Source organism: Muscardinus avellanarius (assembly GCF_963383645.1).
Source record: "Muscardinus avellanarius genome assembly, chromosome: 3".
Classification (NCBI taxonomy): domain Eukaryota; kingdom Metazoa; phylum Chordata; class Mammalia; order Rodentia; family Gliridae; genus Muscardinus; species Muscardinus avellanarius.
Genome location: NC_137788.1, coordinates 108,507,984 through 108,526,856, shown reverse-complemented (window position 1 = coordinate 108,526,856; position 18,873 = coordinate 108,507,984). Strand labels below are relative to the sequence as shown.

Below are 18,873 nucleotides of genomic sequence, written 5' to 3'. Positions count from 1 at the left end.
GAGAAAGACATCTGTAGATTAACAGTACAGCATTTATTGGGGTTTTCACTGAGCTTTTTGAAATAATGGGAGTTATCTAAAGAAATTATGTGGCATTGGAGAGGAGAAAAGCAATCAATAGTTCACAGGGGTCCTGACAAAGCCACTAGGGTGGGCATGTGTCAGAGGGAGGCAGTGGGACCTGGACTCTTCCTTCACACTCTCTAGAGGAAGCTGGATGGAGGAGCTGGACATACAGCTCCTGACAATACCCAGGTCCCTGTCCCTGTTGTCCTTACATCACTGAGTCTTTTTCTTCAGGGTGCCCCCGTGTTTCTCCACCAGTGAGCCAATCCAATTCGTGGTTTTCTGCTTGGCTTCTTCCCAGCTGTACTTTGGCTCATACCCCAGATCCTGCTGAGCTTTTTTATAGGAGAAGGTATACACAGTATTTGATAATGCCAGTAAGTGGCGGTTAAAGGGGGGTCGATATTTGTAAATGGGACTCAGCAGGAAGCTCACTGTTTCCAGCAGGAAGGCAAGCCAGTACATCACAGGCAGAGGAAGGGTCTTCCTGGGATCAGGGCAGAAGCCCCATTCTTTGCACAAGGTGTAATGGAAGTCATCGTAGCTTTGATGAGGCGTATCATCTGAAATGTAGTAGAACTGTCCTCCAATGTTGGTGGCCTTCTTGGGATCCTGCAGGGTCCTGGAGGCCAGAATGTGAGCCCAGGCCACATTGTCAACGTAGACTGGGTTGGCTACAGAGAACCTTCCTGTATTTTGCAGGATCCCATTGTTCTCAAGGGCCCTATTCACAATGCCAAAAAGCGATGGACTCCCTTCCCCATAGATGTACATGGGCCTCAAGGCACAAGTCCGCAAGGTGCTGCCATTCTTAAGAGGGCTCCCGTTAGCTGCCAGCACAGCCTTCTCAGCCAGCTTTTTGCTGTATGGGTATGGAGCAGACCACGTAGTTTCATGATGCTCTTCCTCATGGCCGTTCTGGATTATCTCTTTGTAGGAGTTGGGTCCGGCTACCTCTACTGAGCTGGTGTAGATGAAGATGGGCACGCTGGCTTGGACACAGGCCTCCAACAGGAGCTCGGTACCTACAGGAGGGGACCAATCTTTCAGTGTCGATAAATAAATCAAGAGCCCCGTCCACAGATTCACATTCATCTCATTCTTCCCAGTCAGACAGACGCTAATGCATTCTTCCCTGTGCTGCACTGACATCTGACATGCTGCAGACACCAAAATGAAAAGAACCTGACACTCAGGTTCCAATGACCAAAAATGTCTTATTTCTTCCTAGATTTTTTTCTGTGTGTGTATTTGAAACTGTATGTACTTTGGTTTTGGAAAGAGCATAGGGTTCCTATTTTAAATTTGGACATTAAAAATTACTATTTGTCATGCATATTATTTTACAAATGTTAGACTACTTTGAAATTCAAATTCAGGAGGCCATACCCATACAGTCAAGGACAGTTCAGAGTTCAGATCCAAAGGCTCATACTGTTATTCATGGGCAACATTTTGCTCTTAAGTAGACATTACAGTGCTTGTATTTTTCACTATTTCTGAAGATCAATAACAAATTTTGTTATAGGGATCATTCTTTGAGTCATTGAGGTAATTTTTATGGAGTTTTGTACTGACTTGTTTTTAGCCTCTGGAGAACTAAAAAAGAAGAATGTGCCCTCTGCAGGGAATAACTATGATGTTAGAATTTTGTAGAATCCCTGTTGTAGTGAAAACATGTATGTCTTGGAGGTAATGCGGTATACCCTGTCTAGAAGAAGGAAGGAATGTCCTGGGCAAAGGCTTCTTTCTTTCCTCCCTTTCTTCCTCCCTTCCTTCTTCTCTCCCTTGTGAACTTCCTTCCCTTCTTTATTTTCCTTTCTTCATCCATTCCTTCCTCCTTTGCTCTACTCTCATTTCTTACCTATTCATCCATTCATGTATTTATTTAGATTTATAGCTTTTCCTGGTTGTTTTTTTTTTTTTTCAGTACTGATGATTGAACTCAGGGGTATTCTTTTTTGTGTGTGTCGTACTGAAGATTGACTAGGAGCATATTGCCTCTGAGCTACATCCCCAGCCCAATTTTATTTTTTATTTTGAAACAGCGTCTCTCTAAGCTGTGGATGGCCTCACTAAGTAGCTGAGGTTGGTCGCAAACCTGGATTATCTTGTCTCAGCCTCCCAAGTACTGGAATTACAAGCATGCCCCACCATGCCCAGTGATTTCAGGGGTATTCTATCGCTGAGTTATACCCCCAGCCCTATTTTTTATTCTTTATTTTGAAACAGGGTCCCATTAAGTTGTGGAAGGCCTCACTAAGGAGCTGAGGCTGACCATGAACCTGCCACCTTCCTGACTCAGCCTCCCAAGTACTAGGATTACAAGTGTGCACCACTATTCTCAGCTTAGTTTTTTCTGTTTAAAAGCTTTTAGGATCCAGGAGTGGTGGTGCACATTTGTAATCCCCAGGCTTGGGAGGCTGAGACAGGAGGATCATGCAGTTTTGAAGCCAGCCTCAGCTACTTAGTGAGGCTCTCAGCAACTTATTGAGGCCCTGTTTCAAATAAAGTATAAAATAGGTCTGGGAGTATAGCCTGGAGGTAGAAAAGCCTCTGGGTTCTACCCCCAATACCATACCATACACACACACACACATACACACACACACACACACACACACACACGGCTTTTAGGCAATATGATTTTCTAGAGAGTGTCACTTATCTAAACATTTAGCACTGAGGCTGATAATCTAATGGACTTGCTTACTAGCAGGGGAATAATAATTATTGTGAAGTATTTTATAAGCCTGTGACACTCTTTTGTATTGATGCTACCAACACTGTTGGCTTCACTGTGCATTCTGTTGTTGGAAGAATGAAAGTTCTTTGTGAGACAGAGACTGGAAATCTGGTGACTTCTCATTATCCTGCAGTGTGGCAGGTTAAGGCTATGCCTATGTAGGATTTAGGTAGGGTCTATGTTCAGATGATTCTGGAGATTCAAAAGCAACTTTCAGTTGTTTTTTTGAGGTCATTTTAAGGTCAAGGCATGGGCAACAGATGTGCCATGGTCTTGGGGTGTTGTGTTAGTGGAAAGGCTGGCCTCTAAGGCTCAGAGCGATGATATTGCATGGCAAGATTACTTGAGCTAATGTGTCTCTTGTGTGTGTGTGTGTGGGGGGGTACTGGGGATTGAACCCAGGGACATTCTACTTTTTTTTTTTTTTTTTTTTGCAGGTCTGGGGATGGAATCCAGAGGCATTTGACCTCCGAGCTATACCCCCTGCCCTATTTTTTATTCTTCATTTTGAAACAGGTTCTCATTAAGTTGTGGAGACCCTCACTAAGTAACTGAGGCTGTCTGCGAACTGTGATCCTCCCGTCTCAGCCTCTCGAATGCTGGGATTACAAGCGTGCACCACTACGCCCGCTGAGACATTCTACATCTAAGCTATATTACCAGCCCTATTTTTTTTTTTTTAAACAGGGTCTCACTAAGTTGCCAAGGGCCTCCCTAAATTGCTGAGGCTGGCCAAAACCTTTCAGTCCTCCTGTCTCAGCCTACTAAGTACTGGGATTACAAGCATGCACCACCAAGCCTGGTTAAGGTGTCTCTAATTATAGTAGCCTGGAAAGCCACAATTCAGAAAGGGTCATTTGACCTTTGGTGATTAGGATCTAAGGAGGAGTTATGTTAGGCACCTGGCTAGGACTCTTTCTATTTTAGATGAAATGGTGCCTGAAGAGATAGTATTATGGAAAATTGGAAGTTATTATTGTTAAGAAAATATCATGAGATGGCAAGTGCTGGGCCATGCTGTCCTGGTCAACCTCTGACCACCAGCTTTGCAGGTACTTTGGAGAAGAATCCTTCCAGTTAGCTAGGAGGGCCCTGCATGTTCTCATCATCCCTGATGCAAGATGTAGATGCATGATAGCAGAAGTACCCGCAGCATCTCCTCTGGCCCATGGGAGTTCAGGGTGGGTGGATATGAAGAACATGGAGTCAGAGTCAAGGTGACTTTGGATTGGAGGAGCAAAGGGAAGAGGCTTGTAGGCAGTTGGTGTCTCACAGGTGTGAGTGTAAATTCCTGCTCTTCCACTGACTATCTGCAGGGCCTTGGCCAAGGTCTACTATACTACCTGTCTCAGCTGTTTCTTCATCAAAAACCTTGAGAAAAACCTCCTAAGTTCTGTGACTGGTATAGGTGAGCAGAGGCCCCTAGACCAGAGCACAGTAGGTGTTCTTTGGTGGGACTTCTCTCCCCCACCTTATCCTGTTCACCATCCTCACCTACCCAGCTGCTTCATCGTACTCCCAACCAACACACCTTTCACATTGATGTCTATGGATGTCTTTCTGGGAAGGGCACCAGTAAAGTCAATGACAGAAGCCACGTGGATGACAACCGAGATGTCCTGGCAGGCTGTTCTCAGGCACTGGGCATCCAGAATGTCTCCTTCCAGAACTGTCACTTTGGTCTTTGTCTGCAGCTCTGTGGAAAGACAAGGCAGATCTTTGGGAAGTTCTCTGAATGAGTTGGGAATATCCTGATACAAATGACAGCTCCTTATGTGCTCAAGGAAAGTTACAGAGGAGCGATGTCGGGGAGGAAGATTATTCCATGGAAGAGACAAATGGAAAAACAAGGTTCAGAATCCAGAATGTGCAGCATTTTCTGAGAAAGAAAGAAAGAAAAAAACTGTCTCCATACCATCCCACTGCGGAAAATGAATCTGAGCAGCAGGCTCTCATATGTGCCTTGAACATAAAAATTTTTAGAATGCCATGGGAAGTTTGTGAAATTTATTTTGAAGTGTGCAGTTATGATAGAGTTGGCTACAAGAGAGAATAAGTGGAACTGAAATCTGTAGGGAATGAAGAATAATATGTGAATTTGGATTTAAGAATAAACAGATGATGGAGGAGAAATCTCAGCAAAGCTTGAATGGAAGGATAGGAGGGGAAGAAAGCAGAGGTTGTTCAATGGAGGAGCTACATCCGAATATGTGTAATAGCATAAATACAACATGATTAACCTGGACACTCTCTATTGGGGGGGAGGGAAAGGAAGAGGGAAGGACATGAAGCACAATGTAAACGTATACCACTCTCAATATGTTCCACTTATAGAATATAAAAACGAAATTAAAAAAAAAGAACAAACAGAGGTGGTGATGTGGCATAGGAAGGTAACCTTGGTCTCAGGGTACCAAAGGCACAGTTGTAGGGATATAAAGGAAAGCAGGTGAGCAATAGACTGGTGAGAATTTTTCTGATAGAGAAGTCTGATGGGGAGGAACATGGTCCCACCACTGGGAGCAGAGGAGCGGAAACATGCAATGTGTAAATATCAGGCCTACCTCTGCAGGTCTTGCTACTTACTGCATTGGACTGATTAAAAAATGTAAAAGTTGAAGCTAACATTAGTGTTTGTGTTTCCTGATTGGATGAGAGGAGGAGAACAGAGTCTTAAAGAGGGAGTTAAGGATGTGCCCAAAGGTGGATTTAACTGAACTTCTAATCAGATATTATCACAAAAAGACATCAATGCTGGAAATGCGGAGCCTCCGAAGGAAGACCCTTGCAGCCATCTTACCCAGGAGCAGAGGATGCAACATCAGTGTATCCAGGCTCCTCTGAAATCCACAGGACTGACACTGCCAGTCATTTTGTCACTTCAAGTTAGCCCACAGCATCGACACGGTGCTGCATGCAGTCTACATCTGTAGCATCCTGGGCCGTGTGATACTCTACATGCCTACTATATCCTTGCCTGTGCCTTTCAATTTTCACACCCATACTCCATTCCTTCTTTTCTTAGATACCTCTTCCCAATGTTTCCATCACGACCAGTACAGGTGAACAGGTGAGGTCAGAAGTATAGGGAGAGCTCTCAGAGCAGGCTCCTAGGGAAAGTTGTCCCACCCTATCTTAGCCTTGCTCAGCTTCCCCTACTGCTGAGGCAGCGCTTAGTGTTCGCTATTAAGTTTCCTGAGACAGAGTAAGGATAAGGCGATTGAAGTGAAATTGACATTGAAGGTCAGGACCAGGGAGGGACATAAACAGGGGATAATGCAGGGCTGAAGAAAGCCCTTCTCGGGGTACAGGTAGAATTTCTTGTCTCTTTACTGCTCTGCTGAGTCTTGCATCCTGTGCTTTCCCATTGTTGAGGCAGCTTAAGGAAGGTCATGAATTGAGGGGGGCAGGGTAGTCGGGGGCAGGAGTTGGATGTGCTCTGAGAGTGGGGTACTCAGGCTGTGTCCTTGGACCCTGTTAGGATGAGCTGAAACTGTGAAGATATGGCACAGTGCCTGGCTCCAGACGTGCTCAGCAAAGTTTCTTTCTTTTTTTTTTTTTTGGTGGTACTGGGGTTCCTGGAAGCCCTTCTACCTCCGGGCTACACTCCCTGACCTATTTTATATTTTTGAAACAGGGTCTCTTACGCCAGCACGGCTGGCTTCGAACCTGCGCGATCTGCCTGTCTCCGCCTCCCAAGCGTGGGGATTACAAGCGTGCACCACCACGCTCTACCTCAGCAAAGTTTCCTCACACTTGTGTTCTTCAGTCACCATTAGCATTTCCTCTAGTCTGAGCATTGTTCTTGTCTTCCCTCAGAGCTTATATTGCAAATATATCTGAGACATAGTCATTAGTCATCACAAATGGTATTGTTCATGTCCTAATATTTCTCCATCAGAGAGCTCACTGAAGGAGACTGTGAAGGAAATAAAACATTGGAAGAGGTCAGAGGGGAAAAAGGAAGAGCGGATGGTGAGTGTGGTTCCTGGGCCTGCAGGTAGACTCAGCGTCGCCAGGCTAGGCACATGGCAGGCAAGTCTTTGTGCCACATGGGTCCCTAAGAAAGTGGGAACACACACTGTGCCAAGAGTCAGCTCAGTGTGGAGTGATGGACACACAAGGATGGGGCTCCAGCCTGATCTCTATTCCCCAATTATCAGATGACCCTGGTCTATCTCCTCTTCTGGATTTTAATGTCTCACTATCCAGAGGGGTGAACCCCTTTTCTATCCTCACACAGGGCTGATTTGAGGATCTGGGGATAGAGCTGGTAGAAAAATTCACTATCAATCTGGCTGGTGCTTTTGCACCTTGGACAGCAATTTTGAAAACACATGATGGGCTGCCACAGCAAATCTGTAGTCACTCACTTGTGGGATGAAGAACAGAGTGGAATGGCTAGAAAGGTATAGGAAGAATCCTGGTGAGGCACGGGAAGAGATGGGCTCTTCTGTCTCTGCTTACATTGTGCAGTGCCTTAAAGCTGCATATAGCCAGGCATGGTGGCACATACTTGTAATGCTAGTACTTGGAGGCTGAGACAGGAGGATTGCAAGGACAGGTTCAGCAATGTAGTATAACTCATAGTAACCTAACAAGATGCTGTTTTAAAAACATAAAATAAAATAAAATAAAAAGGGCTAGGTTAGAGCTTGAAGGTGAAATGCCCCGGAGTCTCACTCATTCTAAGACTCACTATGCCCTCCCACACATAAAGAGCTTCATTCAGATGGGAGAAGCAATATGAAATTTTCTAGCCTGTTGCCAGTGGATCAGGTCAGAATTCTGTGATCCCACAAAGATGCAGGTCACTTATGCTTCACCACCTGTGATTCCTCCTGATGAGTGTGGACATAGGAGAGCACACAGAGCTCCAAGTTTCCTTCATTTGATTGACAAAGATCCCTCCCCTCACATATGCACTCTAGCATCCTCACGCATACTAGATAGTTGCTCCCGGTTTTGTGGTCTGAGAACTCTGTAAAGGGCCCGGATCTCCAACAGGTGCTCCTCCTGCGCCATCATGTGGATGATTCTTTGTCCCAGAAACCCTCCTGCTCCTGTCACGAGGCACCTCCACCCTGTCATGGCCAATCAGGTGTGATGACGGTGACCCTGGAGAAAACTACAAAGAGAAGCCCAATGGGTACAGGCCCACAGACTCCTGTAGATGTCATGAAGGTCAAGATCTTCTCAAACTCATTTCTCCCACTCTTCTTACAATGATAATTATTTCCACAATCACAAACTCATCAGTTCTACACCAGACACCAGTACGGTGGCTCTGATAGTCTACTTGAGACAGCATCTGATCCTACAGGATGAGAACTGCATCCCCAGAACGTCCCCTTCCAACTTACATGCCCATTGCAAGCCATAGATATTTTCTTTTTACCTGTTTTTCAGGGTCACTGTCTAAAACACTAGTTCCATGAATTCTTATTTGGATAAGATTGAGAAATGTTTACTTACATCTGTTGATTTATTACAAAGAGCATTGCACAGGATATGGATGAAGACATTCATAGGGGGAAGGAAGGTACATGGATCTGCCATACCCTTGCTGATGTACCAGACTCCAGGAAAGTTCACGAGTACAGTTCTGCAGAACTTTTCCAAACCCTGTCATTTGGAGTTTTTATGGAGATTTCCTTGAATAGGCATGAGGGAATCATAGACAATTGTGTTGAAGTGTGATTAGATACCTAAAGTTTGACCAAGAGCTAATAGATTGAATAGGTAACCCACTAATGGCAGTCTCTTTAAATTCAAAGGTCAAGCCGGCATGGTAGCCTGCGCTTGGAAGGCTGAGACAGGAGGATTGCACATGTTCAAAGCCAGCCTCAGCTACTTAGTGAGGCCCTCAGCAACTTAGTGAGACCCTGTTTCCAAATAAAATATAAAATAGGTCTGGGAGGATAGCCCGGAGGTAGAAAGCCCCTGGGTTCTACCCACAGTACCACAAATAAATAAATAAATAAATGAATGAATAAATAAATTCAAAGGTCCGCTCCTGTGATTACTAGAGGAGGGTCATGTGTGCAGCCTGTTCAAAGCTTCCTCTGTGGACCTAAAAAGGCCTGACTAACATATCCCCCTCTACTTTATTATAAGTACTACTCTCTTTTGTTTTCCATGAAGAAAACAACTAATTTAAGATCAGCTTCCACTAGTATCATTCTCATCAGTATCATTGCTTCTGTGACACCTGAGTTTTGAGCATTTCTCTCCCTCAAGAAGCAAGCAGTCGGTTGTGGAGTGGACACCAGCTGGACATTCTGTCTTCCCAGTCTGAAGAGTGAGGGCCAGCTCCCCAACAGTGTGCCCTCCCACCCAGGTACAGGCTGCCAGCCCAGTGTTATTTTTCCTTCACTTCTGATCAGCTGATGTAAAATAGGTTGAATTAATTTCCTTTGTCCAGGCACACGTTTTAAAAGAAATGTTGGCATTTTCAAGTGTATGTTGAAGGGAATTTCCTCCCTTCCCTGAAGGTTCTCTGGACTAAAGTGACAAATATTACACGGATGAAAAGGCTTAAAAACTAACTAGCATTGAGAAGCAGATAATCAGAGGATGGTGGAAAATCAGAGGAGTATAATTACCCATTACTCCAACATTATTCATGAATAATATATGTACATATACATACATGTACTAGCTATGAATAATGTATGTACATATACATATAAGGGTCAATATAGGGTGTGTAGACCATCCAGGGTAAATTTTCAATGATTTCTAGAAAAATTCAATAGGCTGGAAGAACACTGCTCTGTAATAATTCGGTTTGGTCCCTGGAATGAACAATAATTTGTATATCATTCTCTCTTGGATGTAAAGATTGGAATATGTTGTCTGACACATCTGATCAGTAGTATTGACAGAGTTGAGCCTGCCTTCCTGCAATATGAGTTTAGTTAACGAAAGCTAAAGGAAACAGAGGTGATTATTTCCTTTCTGGGGTTCCAGACCTTAAGTAGAGATGTAGATATGAGAGTAAATCATTTTCAAACATCTCAGCTCTTTCATGGAGAAATTATCAACATTTCCGGGTGCCATCTTTGGGAGTGACATCTCTGGAGTTTGTCACTATTACATACAGAATACTTGAAGAGATACAGATGAAGAATTGCATGGGGTGAAGCTTGTGGGACAGGACAGGCTACTTGCAGAACCTCGATGTGTTCTTCCATTAGCAAGCTGCCTGAATCCGGTCTTCTGGTTTGTTAAGAAGACTTCATTGCATAGCCATGACTGAAACCAGGACAACTGAGTGGAAATACAGCTGGCCAAGTGCGGACAGAGTTTGGGGGACCCAGCAGAGTCTGGCTGTTTTCCCTGTTCTTCAGGATTCCTTCCTTGAAGGTATGGGGCAGGAGCCCTTTGGAATGAGAAGTTTTTATTTCTCACTAGGTATTTCCTAAAGAGGCCAATGATTATGGATCAAAATTACATAAATATTTATATTTAGTTATATCTGACTCCTTTTGTTACCTCCAATCCATTTTTGAAATAAATCTAGTGTTCCTGCACCAGTAATAGTTGAAAACACATTAAATGTCCTTACCTGTTGGAGTGTTAAAAGGTGAATGAAAGTACCTGGGTGCTGGTCTTCTCAAAGATGAATGAAAGCACCTGGGTGCTGGTCTTCTCATCCTCCAGGGAAGGAATGAAGCTTTATATGCTGAGGAATTTGGCCCAGCCCAAAAAACTTTGAACTCTTGCTGCAATCTAAACACTAACTAACATTGGGAAGCAGATAATCACAGGATGGTGGAGAATCAGAGGAATAATTCACTAGCTGAATTGTGTATGTACATAAAAGGTTCAGCAATGCATTTTCATTGTTTACATTTCTGTTAAGTAAAATAAAATATGTGACGTAAAAAAAAAATATGTGAGTACAGTGGAGTGTGAAAAACACAAGAGAAGTCCGGTACATGTGGCTTGTAAAGTTTTAATGGCACGGCTCTCCTACGGATCAGGGCGAGGCACCGTGGGGCCCGTACACCTGTCTGAAGCTAGAGGACGTGGGCTCTCCTTTTCAAGGTATGCATCTCGCGAGATGGGTGTTTACTCGTGGGAATGCCCAATTCTCGTGGGGGTTTCGGCCCCGCCTTGCCCGTGCAGAGGTCATGTGACACAAAGTCACACATGTGCAGGACCCAACTTATCATCCTGGCCTTTTTGCTTAAGGAGGGTAAGAAATGTCGATTTGACCCTCTAGCGACTTCCTGCTGTCAAGGGGCGTCGTCAGGGGCCCCATGCCGGGAGAAGTTGGAGTCCGCAGGAAGGGGGAAGGTGGGTGCATAGCTGCAGTGAGAATTGGAGGTTACCCTGGACAGCTTAGTGATGTGCGCTTGAGGAGGCTTGAACAGGCGAGGGCTGTTAAAGAAAAAACAAATGATGAGATTGAGCAGGCGACCAAAAAGGAGACTGGCTTACTCACTACCTGGAGAGCTATCCTGGGCTGGCAAAGAGGATGGAGGTTGAGGGATCCAGGAGCCGTCAGTCTTCTGCCAGGCTGAGTAGGGCCAGCGGTGGGGCCTGGTCTGGAAAGGTGCTCCCCCTGTGCTGAGGTGCCTGGGGCTCACCCTTCCCTAAGGGCACTGTTCCAGTGGCCCTCCTGGCCACATACTGGGCATGGTCTGATTAGTGGGCGTGGCTTTGCCCCACTTCAGGCAGGCTCCTAGAGGTAGTCGTCATTACAGTCCTTCACCCCTAGGTGGCGCTCCAGAGGGCTGAGCAGCCATTGCCAGCCGAAGGGCAGCTACCAGGCATCTAGCTTTTGGCAAAGTCGGAGTGTACGCTCCATCTCCGCCTGTTTCTCTCTGGAATAAAATTTTAAATGCCATACTAACCAAGTCTCGGACAGGAGTTTGTGGATTGTTCTCAGCCTTTCTAATATTTTGAAAAGCCTCCTGAGTTAGTTCTTTCAGCCGTGACGGACCTACACTCACACACAAAGAGCGCATCCCGGGGCGGGTGCCCAGCAAGAATGGCAACGCGGACTCCCCACAGGCGGCCAGAGGGTGTCATCCCAGCCCCGGCCCGGCGTTTCCCTCAGCACCTAGGGCGCGCCCGAGCGGGCCAGAAAGGCAGCCAGAAGCCGAGCGCGTTTAGGACCGTGTGGAGCCGGCCGGGTGGCCGCCCAGGAAAATTGCAGTCTGGCGCGGGCCAAGATGGCAACTGTGACATCACCAGGCTGGCGAGAAAATAAATGGCAGCTGATGGGGGAGAGCATTTGGAGGGATACCAGACTGCTTATAAAAGTTCCTAACTATTCCTGGGCCACTGCAACCCATTTCCCAACTCGTATCAAGGTCAGACAGGCGCTCAGGGCATCTGCTAGTTTAAAGGTTCGACTTCCCATAATTGGTTCATGGGCGGAAACAAAGAACAGGAAATGGGCATCCCCGAACTCCCTGTTCAAATTGTTCAGACACGGGGGGGTTTAGAGAGGGAAGGACATCTCCAACCCTTTTCAAAAACCCGGAGGATGACCTGGTCATACAGAGGGTGGCCCCAGTGGACCAGGAGACAGTGGGTCACCAAGCACTTGGATTTTGGTGTCCCAGGGGACCGGAAGACCCACATCCAGAGTCCACTAACCAAGGGAAGGAGGCAGCTTACCGGAGTGAAGCGTTGCTGCAGAAGTGCTGAGAAGCTGCTGGGGGTGCGGTGGAGCTGGAGAGTGCCGGTGTCTGGTGTGGGCGCCACTGGCGGCCGGTGCAGGCAGGATCAAATGATGGTGCGCAGGTGGCATGGCTTGCCAGGCCTGTGGCGTGGAGACAAAATGGCTTCTAGGTGCGCGCCAGATGCTGAGGCTGGGCCTGGAGGAGCACCGCCAGTGAGCCTGGCTTGGGCGGGCGGAATGGAGCAGCAGAAGCGAGTGGGGCTACGCCTGGCGCGGGTGGCTGTGGCGGACGCCGAGGCCGGCTGTGCGCCGCCCAATGAGCCTGGCTCGGGGCAGGCAGGGCAAACCGGCCAAAGGTCCCAGCGGTGACCGGAGCACCAAGCTAGAACGGCGGTTTTAGGAGGTCCAAGCGGCAGGCAGAGGTTCTGGCCCACGCAGGCAGTCGGCAAGCAGAGCCGGCGCCATGACCGGTGGTGGCCGCGGCGGCTGCGTGGGAGCAACACCTGCAAGCAGAGCGCTGGTGTGGGACCTCGCAATCGAGCTGCTGGCGGGTCGGAGAGTCCAGGGCTCAAAAGAAGAGACTAAAAATAAAAAGAGAAAAGAGAAAAAAAAGGAAAAAAAAAAGGGAGAGGGACACAAAAGTTCTCCCGGTTCGGCACCAAGTGTTAAGTAAAATAAAATATATGAAGTAAAATAAAAATATATGTGAGTACAGCGGAGTGTGAAAAACACGAGAGAAGTCCAGTACACGTGGCATGTAAAGTTTTAATGGCACGGCTCTCCCGTGGATCAGGGCGAGGCACCGTGGGGCCTGCGCACCTGTCCGAAGCTAGAGGATGCGGGCTCTCCTTTTCAAGGTATGCATCTCGCGAGATGGGGGTTTACTCGCAGGAACGCCCAATTCTCACGGGGTGGGGGGTTTGGCCCCGCCTTGCCCGTGCAGAGGTCATGTGACACAAGTCACACGAGTGCAGGACCCAACTTATCAGTTTCCTTGTTAATGTGACTTTGGATGGGTGGAAAACTGTTAATAACACATTGTTTAGTTGTTTATTTTCAAAGAACTTTGTCTTCATGAGCTATAAATTGTGATGTATTTAGCTAAAGTTCTTGGACAGATAGTTCTGGGGGTGGGAACAGTCACAAGTAAAGTTTAGAAAAAATGTATTTCTTCCAGTTGAGGTGGTACATGTTTATAATCCCAGAAACTTGGGTAGGAAATATAGAGGATGTGGAGTTTGAAGCCATAGCAATTTAAGAAAACTCTCTCTCAAAAACAAGACGAAATATGTTTCTTTTTTTTTAAATTTTTTATTGGTGCACTGTATTCATACATCATAGTGGGATACAAAATACTTTTGTAGACATACATGCACACATCGCACAGTCAGCCCCCACCCTATCTCCACCCCATTCCCTCCCCATCCCTCCTTCCCATGCTTGGCTTAGTGGTTGACATCTAGTATTATAGCAATTTATCCAAAATTAAAAATGATAATCTCACATAACAGTTTCATTTGTCTGATACCAAGCTTTTGATAACTTAAAGATAACATTTTAATATTTCTTTTTGCTTTCTTTCTTACCAGAGAATATTTTTTTTCTTTTTTTTTTAGGTGAAACTATCATATATTTATATATTTATTTTTCAGGAAAAATCTATCCTAATATGCAATATGGACTCTAGATACCCAAAACGATCTCGAAAAAGAACAAAGCTAGTAGATATATATTTTCAAATTTCAAACCATGTAAAGCTACAATAATTGAAACAGTGTAGTACTGTTCTAAAGGCAGATATATAAACCATTGGAGTTAAATAAAAGCCTAGAGATACATTCTTCCATATATTGTAAAATTATTTTTGACAAGGTTTCCACGAACATTTGGTGGAGGAAATAATGATCTTTTAACTAAATATTGATGAAAAAGAATAAAATTGGACCCTTACCTAATCCCATATACAAATATTAACTCAAAATAGATAAAAGACCTAAATATAAATCTTAATACTATAAACTTTTAGAAGAAAATCTGGGTCATAAAACCTCACAACATTAAAATTGGCAGTGATTTCTTGGATATGATTTCAATGGCACAGGCAACAAAAGGGTATACAAACTCCCTAAAAAATAAAATATTGTATATCCAAAGACAATGTAAACAGTTAAAAGTTACTCATAGAATAGGATAAAATATTTCCAAATGCTATATCTGAAGGTATATTAATATTCCAACTAGAAATCCTAACAATTAGCAACAATAAAAGCAAACAATACAATTTAGAGATAGGTAAAAGACTAACATAAATAATGAATCTCCACAGATAACTAATCTTATTTGTCTGTTGAATGGAAAATCTTGTTTCTCTGGTTCTGGTGTGTGTTACCTATTTCTTCTTTGTAGTTAATCTCTTTGAGTATTTTCTCTAGCGCTGGTTTTGAAGACATAAATTCCTTCAGTTTCTGTTTGTCATGGAAGCTTCTTATTTCTCCATCTAATTTGATAGCAAATTTTGCTGGGTAGGAAATTTTTGGCTGGAAGTTGTTTTCTTTCAGAGTTTGGAATATGTTATTCCAAGCCCTTCTGGCTCTCATGACTTGGTTTTGGAAGTCTGGAGTGATTCTAAATTGGTTTGCCTCTGAATGTCACTTGGCCCTTTGTTTTTGTTGCCTTTAAGATTCTCTGCTTGGCTTCCACATTGGTCATTTTGACAATTATGTGGCGTGGGGATCCTCTTCTCCGATCCTGTCTAAAGGGAGTTCTATAAGTTTCCTGGACCTGTGTATCGACCTCTTGCTCTATGTTTGGAAAATTTTCTGCTATTACTTCCTTGAAGAGATTGTTGATCCCTTTGGTATCACCTTCTTTTCCCTCCTCTATTCCGATTATTCTTAGGTTAGCTCTCTTAAAATGGGCCCATATTTCTTCAATGTCAGATTCCTGTTCTTGGATATTTTTTTTCTAGATTAGAAACTATGCGTTCATTTTTGGATGCTCATCTTCTAGGAGCGAGATTCTATTCTCCATGTGTTCTAATTGGTTGTTTGTACTTTGAATTGAGGCCTTTACTTCATTAATTGCATCCTTTATCTCTTTTTGGCTCTCTCTGAATTCTTTTTGAAACACCTCTATTATTTCTACAGTTATTTTCCTGATTTGATCTCTAGAAATCTCTGAATTTCTGTTTTATCAGGTTCTGATGTTGTGGGATTGTGGGCATTCATTGCTCCATTGTTATTCCTCTTTCCCATGATTTCGGGAGTTTGTGCCTTCTCTAGGTTCTTCCCTTGGGTCACTACAACTTCACTTAAGGTGCTCTGGATCTCAAGTCTGGTATCTCAGTCCCCACTACTCCTTTACTGGGTTGTATTGCAAAGTCTCAGACCCAGGGAGTCAATAGAGGCTGCTTTAGACTATGGGGGGGTGCCAGGTTGCATGTTCTCCTATAGTATGATATCTCTGCCACCGCCACTCCCCCACTGGGTCAAGTCCCTGGGAGTCAGTACTGGGATTTCTCCTCTGGGGCCCGCAATTTGACTCACTGTTGTTGAATACGCAGATGGAGCTGTAGTGGACTCGGTGAATTCGCTGCTGCCGCTGCCGCTGGTGGCAATATGGCGCCGCTGCCACGCCCTCGGCCTTGAGGCTGGTGTATTTCTTCTCTGTTTTTGAACTCCGCTCTGAGTCCCTGCAGCGTGTGCTGAGCCCAGCCACTTGGAGCGTTAGATGCTCCCTGCGCCGAAAAATCTGCCGAATCCTGCCGGGCTCTTCCGCAGCGGCTCACCTAAGCTCGCTGTCCGGGCTCTTCCGCAGCGGCTCACCTCGGCTTGCTGCCCGCCGCTCCTCTCTGGAGCCTGGTGGGCTGTTGCGTGCGTTGGTCTGTAGTTGTAGCCGTCTGGTGAGCTAGCCACTGCCGCTGGCAGTAAGGCGCTGCTGCTGCGTCCTCAGCTGTGAGGCTGGTGTATCTCCTCTGTGGCTCTGAGCTCTGTTATGAGACCCCCTCCTCTCTGGGGCTGGTGATATTTTTGTTTCTCTGGTGATGGTGTTTTCTGGCTATGAAAGGCACTTATTTTTTTTTTTTTTTTTTGGTGGTACTGGGGTTCCTGGAAGCCCTCCTTCCTCCGGGCTACACTCCCAGACCTATTTTATATTTTTGAAACAGGGTCTCTTACACCAGCACGGCTGGCTTCGAACCTGCGCGATCCTCCTGTCTCCGCCTCCCAAGCGCGGGGATTACAAGCGTGCGCCACCACGCCCGGCAAAAGGCACTTATTTTGTGGTAATAGAGATTGGTTGTTAGCGGGGCTCTTAAGCCCCGCTTTTCTTGGTTGCCATCTTCCCGGAAGTCCGAAATATATTTTTGAACCACTCGAAAAAGCTTCTTCATTCCTCTAGTGTTGAAAATGCAGATTACCCCTAGTAATTGTACAAAGCAGAATTTTAAAGTGGGGGCACTTTACAGCTTCACAAAATGTTTCTTCAGAGCCTTTATGCAGGGATTGTGACCCTGCTAACATGTTCTCTGGCCTCCTGATCTTTCTTTAAACTCTGTGTGCAAGCCTTCAGCACTCCTTAACTCCAGAATCCTGCATTCCTGCAAAATTAACACCAAGCAGATGTTGCCAAGATAAGTCACCAGCCTGAGCAGTAGCTGGACCCTCCTCTTAGTGCCTGTGTGGCTAAAATTGGTGAAGCAATTAACAGGAAAACAACTTCCCCAGGACCCACATGAAAGCAGAGTAGCCCCATTTATTTTTCTCAAAGTCAACTTTGTCAAACATGTTTCCATGGTTACAACCTACCTTCTGAGAGGTACCATATCTTGCTGATTTCTGAGATGATGCCCTAAAATGCATCATTTCAATTGTCTTTATTCAAAGTCCTTAAATTTCCTTTAGTGGCCAATGATTTGGAACCAAATCTTTCTCAGCCCCAATTTTACACACACTTTTTTTGGCCTAACCACCAAAAAAAAAAAAAAAAAAAAAAAAAAAAAGAAGCCAAAACCCAAAACAAAAAACAAACAAAAACCAAAATCTAGAAAACACTCTTCTTTCTGCTTACTTTCAGCATAGTGAATCTGGTTGAAAGCAGCATGTAATACCCATTTCACCTCCAGAATGCTCTACCACTCGGAGTATTCTCTGCCAGTTGAATTAGTCCTTTGCCTCTCAAGTCAGCCTCACACTGTCTTCGTGATAAGTCGGGATCCCTCCCCCACGTGGCCTTCTCCCCCATGTGACCTCTGTGAGGGCAGGAAGTGGAACCCTGGCGGTAGAGAGAGTCGGCCTCACAAGCAGTATCTCAACAGAGTAGCATGTTCCCCCGAGTAAATCTCACCCCCGAGATGCATACCTTAAGAGAGGCCTTCCCCTTCTAGCCTCGGATGGGCCCGCGGGTCTCCAGGACTGCCCCAGCCCCTATCCCAGGGAGGACCATAGTATTAAAGCTGATACCACGCATACTGGACTCCTCTTGTGATCTACATTGCACCCTGGACTTGCACTTTACTTTACATCTGGTGCTGAACCCGTGTCGGACTCTCATCCTTTAATCTGCGCAGGTGAATTCACCACAGGGATCTGCCTGCCCCCTGGGTAGCTTTTGGACAGCGGGCCTAGAGGAACCATTGCTTTTTTCATTAGACCGCCACATCTGCCACTGAACCCCGTTTTTGGTGCTTCCTGCTGCCTCTACACTCATAGCTTTCGGCACTCCCCTTGCCGGTATCCCGCTCTTCCGGGCTTCTGCTTCAGCCCACACTCTACACGCTAGCTGGACCCTGGCCTGGACTCTGGCCCTCCCACCCACCCGGTCAGACCCGTGGGGGCACATGCCACGTGGCCCAGCTCCTGAGTCTGCCGGGTGCCTGGCGCACGGACCCAGTAACCATGCCATTCAACTGGTGGCCTACGCGTGGGACCAGCTGGCGGTCCGTTTACCCAGGAAGATGATTTCCCTGGGAGCTGGCAGCCATCTCAGATCCTCCTTCTAGACTCCAGCCAATCCTGGGAGCCAGCAGCCATCTCAGATCCTCCTCCTTGACTCCCAGCCAATTCTGGGAGCTGGCAGCCATCTTGAAATCTCATCCAGCCCCGATTCCACCGACAGCTCCACGGCGTGCTCCCGGCTCTACAGCCTCCCAATGCTTACACTGCGGTAAGCTTCCCCTTCCTTGGGCAAGCAGGTCCTGGCTTCTAGGCTTTTCTGGACATGAACAAAATGTAGACAAGGTCTTTGTCAGAATGTAACATGAATGGGCTCTAGACCAGTTTCCTATTGGAGTTCTTGCTCCTGTCTGAAACCTTGTAAGCACAGTCCTTAATGTTCACATTCATATCAGTATCCTTACCTTCCAGAATCGTTCATCGAGCTCTGCTTAGTGTACCAGTATTGGGAATGGCCTAGGAAGATTTGA

The 18,873-nt window shown here is 45.8% G+C and overlaps 1 protein-coding gene across 4 annotated transcripts in view; it reads right to left on the bottom strand.

Moving 5' to 3' along the window:
- Positions 1–279: 279 nt before the first annotated feature.
- LOC308260746 (3 beta-hydroxysteroid dehydrogenase/Delta 5-->4-isomerase type 1-like) overlaps positions 280–18,873 on the bottom strand; it is a gene marked incomplete at both ends in the record, with an annotated part of 71,099 nt that continues 52,505 nt past the window's right edge. Inside the window, 3 exons of one of the 4 annotated variants that reach the window (XM_080692240.1) lie at positions 280–1,091; positions 4,344–4,508; positions 7,759–7,903. In XM_080692240.1, the coding sequence (XP_080548366.1) occupies positions 280–1,091; positions 4,344–4,508; positions 7,759–7,903 (1,122 nt within the window). Of the gene's footprint in view, positions 1,092–4,343; positions 4,509–7,758; positions 7,904–18,873 lie in introns of those variants that run through there. The other 3 variants (XM_080692241.1, XM_080692243.1, XM_080692242.1) reach the window with 3 other exon arrangements.